The sequence below is a fragment of the Letharia lupina genome (genome assembly GCF_014066315.1).
Source record: "Letharia lupina isolate WasteWater1 chromosome Unknown contig_15, whole genome shotgun sequence".
Classification (NCBI taxonomy): Eukaryota; Fungi; Ascomycota; class Lecanoromycetes; order Lecanorales; family Parmeliaceae; genus Letharia; species Letharia lupina.
The window spans coordinates 112,444-120,696 of NW_023502984.1; the positions used below are offsets into that span (position 1 = coordinate 112,444).

The following is an 8,253-nucleotide window of genomic DNA, read 5'->3' on the forward strand; positions in this document are numbered from 1 at the left end:
AGATATCTGATAATTTAGCTTCTTATAATTCCTCTAACTTACGCTTAATTATAATGCCCGGCGATATCTTTAAAGAATTAGATTTCTTATCCTTAAAGTTTATTTTAGATATATATTATGTATTAATGTAATATAAAGCTTAGTAATATTTTCTAAGTATTTTCTCTGCTAAATAGAAGTTATAGAAATTATAGAAGTAGAAATTATAATTCTATTCGATCGAATCGTTATAATAAACGGAATCGATTAAGTAACATAGAACCGTGTGAAGTATCACGGCGATATTAGAATGGACTTCCTTCAGAGTATAACCTAGCTAATCTGTATACTATTATTAAAGTATATTAATCAGTATTGATAAATATCTAGATATATAGTTACTACTATAATAAGACTTATCACTAGATATAATATTCTTAATGATATCTAAGAAAGAAGGATATCTATGTATAGGGAAGGCCTTCATATACCAATGACTAGGCCGAATGAGTACTAGCGTAAGCGAGTGTTGAGTTACCGACTTTGAGAAATATATGTAAAGCACGACGGAGCATGTGAATGAAAGGTTCAAGCCTCGGAGATAGTCTATTGCGCAATTCAGAATGATGTAGTCGCGAAGACATGAGTAAACCTCACAGGACTACTTGTGATGAGAGGCAATGAGAGTTGCAAGAGGAGCCGGAGCGACTCATGTTCGCAGAAGCTTCTCTGGAAAACATATTCTACAGCGCAAGCGCTGCTCAAAAGACCCATCAAGACGGTAGCAGGACACGATATCTTGCCTCTAAATTGAATTCCCTCCTAGCCGGCATCGATCAATATGGCAAGGCTATGGACGTGTTGTCTCAAGCATCAACAATCTCAAGTCTGTTATGGGGTTCTTTGCGAGTTATCATTCATGTGAGTTCCCTGGCACCGGTATACGAGGATGATTCTCTCTAATCCTTGATCGATGGAGCTATCATTCCAATTCCAGGCATACTTCACAGTCATGATCGCTTTGTTTCTAGCAGATTGGAGATGTCATACCCAGATTCCAAGCATACGAAAAATTCTTCTCATCCAACCCGAGATTAACACAGTCCCTGTCCAATGCTTACTTGGACATAACCAGATTCTGCACAACTGCCAAGGCCGCTTTTCAAAAGGCTAGGAAGTCTGGTTCGATCTCTTAAACTATCTCACAAGAACACTCTTTGCTGATTAGCTGTTGGTAGTTGTGAACGCGAAGATAATCTTCAAGATTTCTTGGAGGTCTGTCGAGCAGCAATTTGGAACGCTGATGACAGACTTTAGACGGCACAGAAAGTCAGTTGAGAAAGAAGCTGAGCTGGCACATCTTGTCGAGGCAGAGAAAGCGAGAGCAGTAAGCCGAGCGAACCTACAGCAGCAAGAGATCCAGAAGTCTGGTAGGTAGTGCTGCTTCCGCATTAGCCATGTTTCATTAATCCTCCTGGCAGAGGTTGAACGAATTAGGCTTCTGTCATTGCTCTCTTCAGTCCATTGGGAACAGCAACATTCTAGAATACTTGACTTGAGACATCCAGGTACTGGAATCTGGATTGTAACTCAAGAGGTATTTGGACTGTGGAGATCGGCTACAGGAACACCTCAGCAACGATGTCTCTGGTGCTACGGTATTCGTGAGAGCACCTAGCCCGAGTCCCTATAACTACGTTTTGCTGGATCTGTACTGACAAAGCACCTACCAACAGCCGGCTCTGGAAAAACCATTCTCACGTAAGCTTTTGATCTGTGGGCACTGAATCCTGATCTGATCGATAGTCCAGAGCTGGCGTGATCAATGCTCTGTCGCAAGAAGTGGACTGCCAACATACTGCTGTGGCTTATTTCTATTGCGATTATGCTGATCACGAGACTCTTGACGCTTCCGCTATACTGGGCACAATCATCCAGCAATTGCTGGTCGTCAGGTCTAGTATAGATGAAGTAACAGCGGTAAAGATTCGAGAAGCGTATGGTGATGGAATGCGAAAACCTCTACCTTGTGACCTGACCAAAATCCTGGAAGGTATCATTCACAATTACCACCATTGTGTTTATATCATCCTTGATGGTGTGGATGAAGCTAGTCCAGACACGCAAGAGAAGCTGTTCGGCAGTTTTGCGAAGCTTTTGACATCCTGCGGTACGCTTCTGAGGCTGTACTTTTCGACTCGTGAGATCACTCTGATGTCAGACCACTTCCCATCGTGCCTGAGCTTCGATGTTTCGGAAAGCCGCGTCGCTGAGGACATCGACCATTATGTCAAAGTGTCTGTTCAACAGAGGCTTCACAGTCTTCCGGTCATGCTCAATCACCCCTATCTAGAAGAAAACGCGGTTCTTGAGCTTACAGCAAAAGCGCATGGACTGTGAGTCCCTCCTTTCCGTTCTTCTTGCTTAGTTCCACCGCTGAATTTGCAGGTTTCTTTGGGTCTCTCTTCAAATGGAGGAACTTTGCGAACCGTCTCATTCTGAGCGAAGCTTCAAGTCTGCCTTACAAGACCTACCGGAAGGGCTGACAGCAACCTACGAGAGAATTTCTCAAAAGATTGCCTGCCGTTCCGTACGTCAGAAAGCTCTCGCTGAAAGGATCCTTAATTGGGTTGTCTGTGCCAGGCGCCCGCTGAGGTTTGACGAGCTCAAAGATGCCGTTGCCGTTGACTTTGATGACGTCTCGTGGGACAGAAGAAAGTTTTCGGCAGAGACTGAGGGGAAACGTTTCCTTCATGTGTGTGGAAATCTGGTCGTATTCCACGAAAGAGACAGTACAGTCCGCCTTGCTCATCACACGGTTGGGCAGTTCCTTGACGAACAGAAGAGTCACCATTCACAGACCGACGTCAGAATCGGCAAGATTTGCTTGACATACTTGGGCTTCTCTGATTTCGAGACCCAAGTGATTCCTTTTAGAAAGAACCAAGACCTCTTTGGTGCACAATCTTCAAGACAGGCGGGCTTTCCCCTTATCCCCCAGGTTCTGGGTTTCAGCAATGGTGTATACGATTTCATACTTGGGCTATATAACTGGAACAACAGGCGGTCAATTCCAGATGTCAAATATGCTGAGATCATGAGAAGATATGGAAAAAGGCCTTTGCCGGAATCATTGACCCGAAAATACTGCCTTTTGGACTACGTCATAGAGAATTGGATTTGGCATGCCAAATAATTTGATGCATACACCCTGGAGTCTTGGAGCAAATTTGAAGAAATGGTGTTCTACAAAGCCTTACCATTTGACTTCAAGCCATGGCACAGTCGAGAAGGACCGTCTAATCTGCCCCACTTGACAATGTATCTTTGGGCCCTCGAGAACAACCACCTTCCTCTCCTGCTTCTTCTCAGGGATCTTTCTGGTCACCGGTCTCTGAGACCCTACCTACAATACAGGACCTTGTGCTGGGATCAAGTGCCACCGCACCTACTGACACGTAGTGCCAGGGTAACCGCAGTTGACTTTCATCGATATCCTGATGCCTACGATTGGCCGGCGATGAACATATTTCTAGATGGGCGAACAGAGAAACAGATCCTCCAACTCTGTCTGCAGGAAGATCCATCGGTTTTCTCAACCCCACATATCAGGGCCCGCGCTTTGGAAGATGCCAACTCAGGAGTTATTCAAAGTCTATTGCGAAGTGGGGCGAACTTGCAAAAGACCGAAATTGATGCAACCAATGCCCTGCACATTGCTAGTCAAAGAGGAAATCAAGATCTTGTCAAGATACTCTTGGATCTCGGTGCAGACGCCAATTCACGATCTTCTAAAGATGAGCGCGGAAGGACTCCTTTATACGAGGCGCTCGTGAACAATGGGTCGGGCAATCCTGACCATCGCAGGACTTGTGTAGATCATGCACGTTCAAGTTCGTCTCTTGACATGATAGAGCTTCTCCTGGACCATGGCGCAGATCCTAATGCCATGCAAGAGGGCAAGGAAACGGTCTTACATAAGGCATTAGTGTTCGCAAACAGTGAGGCCATACAGAAATCACGCATGCACAAGTAGATCTGTAGATATATGATTGGGCATATCCAACACTGGGGCAGCTGAGACCTTTTTAGATATTTAGATATGCAAATAGCCCCGAAAAAGGCCCCCCAGCGCTAGAAAAACTCCCAAACCCAAGACGTCTTCCAAGAGGGCGAAGGTCTCGAGAAGGACTTTTAACGGTATTTATGGCAGCAAGCAGTAGGGACCGGCAGCACTAGCGCGGACGGGCTGGAAGGTGCTGGTGTTGTAGTGAATGATAGGTAGGCTAGGTGAGTGACGAAAAGGCGGTAGGAATCTGACTCCCTCAACACCAAGTTGCAGCCCCTCTGCGGAAGGACTGGTACCAATGACTGACATCAGGTGGGGCTTCCCACCTGATGTACCAATGGATACCGATGACTGACATCAGGTGGGGCTTCCCACCTGATGTACCAATGGCTACCAATGACTGACATCAGGTGGGGCTTCCCACCTGATGTACCAATGGCTACCAATGGCTACCGATGACTGACATCAGGTGGGGCTTCCCACCTGATGTACCAATGACTGACATCATGTACCAATGACTGACATCAGGTGGGGCTTCCCACCTGATGTACCAATGGCTGGCATCAGATGGGGCTTCCCACCTGATGTACCAATGACTGACATCATGTACCAATGACTGACATCAGGTGGGGCTTCCCACCTGATGTACCAATGGCTGGCATCATGTACCAATGACTGACATTAGGTGGGGCTTCCCACCTGATGTATCAATGGCCGGCATTAGATGGGGCTTCCCACCTGATGTAAGGCTTTGACACGTCATCGCCCGATGCAATAGCCCAAATGGCTGGAATAGCTAGGATATCCCAATGGCTGCGGTAGCCTGGAATATGGCTGTGATAGTTAGACTAAGATATCCCTATAGCTACGGTAGCCTAAATAGCTGGGATAGTTGAAATATCCCCATGGCTGCGGTAGCCCAAATGTCTGAAATAACTGAGACGTCCCATGGCTGCGATAGCTCAATTAGTTGGAATAGTTGAGATATCCCCATGGCTGCGGTAGCCCAAGTAGCTGAAATAACTGGGACATCCCCATGTCTGCGGTAGCCCGATTAGCTGAAATAGCTGGGACATCTCCATGGTTGCGATAGCCCGAATAGCTGAAATCACTGAGACATCTCCATGGCTGCGGTAGCCCGAATAGCTGAAATAGCTGGGATATCTCTAAGGCTGCGATAGCTCGAATAGTTAAAATAGCTGAGATATCTCTATAGTTGCGGTAGCCCGAATAGCTGAAATAATTAGAACATCTCTATGATTGTGGTAGCCCGAATAGCTAAAATAGCTGGAATATTTCTATGGTTATAGTAGCCCGAATAGCTGAAATAACTGAGACATCTCTATGGTTGCGATAGCCCGAATAGCTGGAATTGCTGAGACATCTCCAAGGCTGCGGTAGCCCAAATAGCTGGAATAGCTGAGACATCTCCACGGCTGCAGTAGCCCAAATAGCTGAATTATCCGCATGGCTGCAATAGCTCAAATAGCTGAAATAGCTGAAATAGCCACATGGCTGCAATAGCTCAAATAGCTGAAATAGCTGAAATATCCACATGGCTGCAATAGCCCAAATAGCTGAAATAGCCACATGGCTGCAATAGCTCAAATAGCTGAAATAGCTGCAATGATTGAAAACATCCACATGGCTGCAATAGCCCAAATAGCTGAAATAGCCACATGGCTGCAATAGCTTAAACAGCTGAAATAGCAACATGACTGCAATAGCTCAAATAGCTGAAATAACTGAAATACTCAAATAGCTGCGATGCCTGAGATAGCCGACTTAGCTGAAATAACTACATACCATATAGCTATAATAGCTGACTATCCTTATAGCCGTATGGCTTCAGTGACTGAAATGGCTGAAATTTCTGTTGGAATCAGTCAATAGGAGGCTAGCATTTCTACACACTATTAAGTTTTAAATAAGTATTGTAACTACGCCTTATGATAGCAAATAGTCTTAGTGTAGCTTCACATCATAGATAGATAATCACCTCTATTTTTACTATATACTTCTTTATAGAATATAATAATAAATAATTATTCTATATAATTTAAGATTATTAAATATATATTATTTTTAATAGATTATAAGCTCGAAATTTCGCTATCGTAGTCTCTATATTATTAATTAGAAATATCTATTTATTTAATAATTTAGTATTATAGAAGTTAAACGAATATTCTTATATTCTTATTATATATTTTTCTATTTACTCTTTTATCTTTTCTTTAATAGATAACTATATAAGATAATTATATAGGCGTTTAATATATACGTAGCTATATTAACTTAGATCTAAAAAAAATTAAAGTTTAAAGAGTAGAAAAATTATTAGTTTTAATTAAAGAAGATAAAGAGTATTTTAAAGTATTACGATTTATAGAACGTAGTAAAATAAGAATTAATACTATTTTTAAATAATTTATTAGAGAAAGTTATTATTATAAATATATTAACTAATAAAATCTATTATATAAAAACTATTATATTAAGATCTATTAATTAGTAAATTTTAATTTATAATATTAAGATAAAGGTCTAAAAGAATCTTAATAATTAAATATCGAAATTTATCTACTCGATATATAAGAATAAACTAATCGAAGTAATAGAAGATAAGAAGATAGTTATAATTAGATAAAGTAAATCTAAATAAATTATATAAACTTCGAATTTATTCTTCGCTTTACTAAGTTATAGAAATTATAAAATACTATTATAACTAATAGTAATAACTCGATTAAGATCTATATTATTAATATATATATAAAATCTAAAAACCTTAAGCGTATAAGAGCTTTAATCGATAGATAGATTCTTATTATTCTATTATTAAATAATTTAAATAAAAAGTATAAGAACTTTATATATCGTCTTATTATATAACTTAATAACATATTAGACTTTAATAAAATTATTATACTTTTTTATAAAGAAGATCGTCTCCTTAAGCGAGATAATAAGAAATAAGCTATAGTTGTTATTATAAAGAAATATTATAAGAAATAGAAAGATAAGAAGATCTTTAGAGATAATAATAATTTAGAATATAGAGATAATACTTTAGAATAAGATTAAGGTAGAAATAATAATAAAAATAATAATTACAACTTTAATCCCCTATTAAATAACTCGAATAGTATCTACTATAAGAAATTAGATAACGTATCTAAGTATCTAAAGTATTTACTACTATTAAATAAGAGTAAGAAGAGATATTAGTTATTTAGCTACTAAATTCTTTATAACGAAAAGATATCTAATTAATTTCGAAATAATAATAATAATAATAATAATTTGAATTTTAAGTCTAAAGCGAATATAGCTAATATAATTAATAAGTCGAACGATTTTATAAATTAAAATTATACTTATATTTTAGTAATAGCTTATATTATAATCGATAATAAGAATACTATAAGAGATAAAGAGTATTAAAGTTATCTAGTTAATAGCTTAATATCTAAATTAGATAAAGAAATAATAAATAAAGAGCTCGAAATTAAGTCTCTTAATTATCTCTTAATTAAAATAGCTAAATCGTAAGAATTATAAAAGAGTATAGAGAATTAATTAATATCTTAGCTTAACGTTAGCTTAAAATTAAGTAATAAGATAAATTAAGAAATTAAAAATATTCTTAACTCTTTATCTAATTCTCTAGATTCTCTAGAGAATAAAATAATTAACGAATTATTATATAAATTCTTAATTTACTTTCTCTTCTATATAGTATATATAAATAGTTAATCTACTATTATATACGAATAAATAATAAACTTAGACTATACTAATTATATATTCTTTAATAAAAACGAGTTTATCGACTATTAATTATATTATATAGATACGAGTAAAGATATATAAATTAAATTCATAATCATTTTTTTAATTAGGCCTATCGAGTAAAAATAATAAGCGATCTTTAGAAAGCGATCTTTGATGAGCGATCTTTGATGAGCGATATTTGAGTGCCTTGCCTTTTAATAATTATAAGACTAAATTTTAAAATTTTTAAAGTATTTAAAAGCGTAATCTACGCTTTACAATTTAAAAAAAAAACCTTAAAAATTTAATAGAAAATAAAAAAGTTATTTTATATGTTAATAACGTATATCTATTTTATTAATAATTGCGAATATTTGATAATTGCGAACGCTAATTTATTTACCCGCGATAACTCAGTCGATTTAATT

The 8,253-nt window shown here is 38.1% G+C and overlaps 1 protein-coding gene across 1 annotated transcript; it reads left to right on the forward strand.

The window, feature by feature from the left end:
- Positions 1-1,282: 1,282 nt before the first annotated feature.
- On the forward strand, positions 1,283-4,015 carry HO133_002478 (uncharacterized protein; the record flags this gene model as incomplete). The annotated part of the gene is made up of 6 exons (XM_037293404.1): positions 1,283-1,409; positions 1,461-1,643; positions 1,716-1,740; positions 1,791-2,375; positions 2,428-2,999; positions 3,459-4,015. The coding sequence occupies 6 exons, from the start codon at positions 1,283-1,285 to the stop codon at positions 4,013-4,015; spliced, it is 2,049 nt and encodes a 682-aa protein (XP_037150233.1).
- Positions 4,016-8,253: the final 4,238 nt, after the last annotated feature.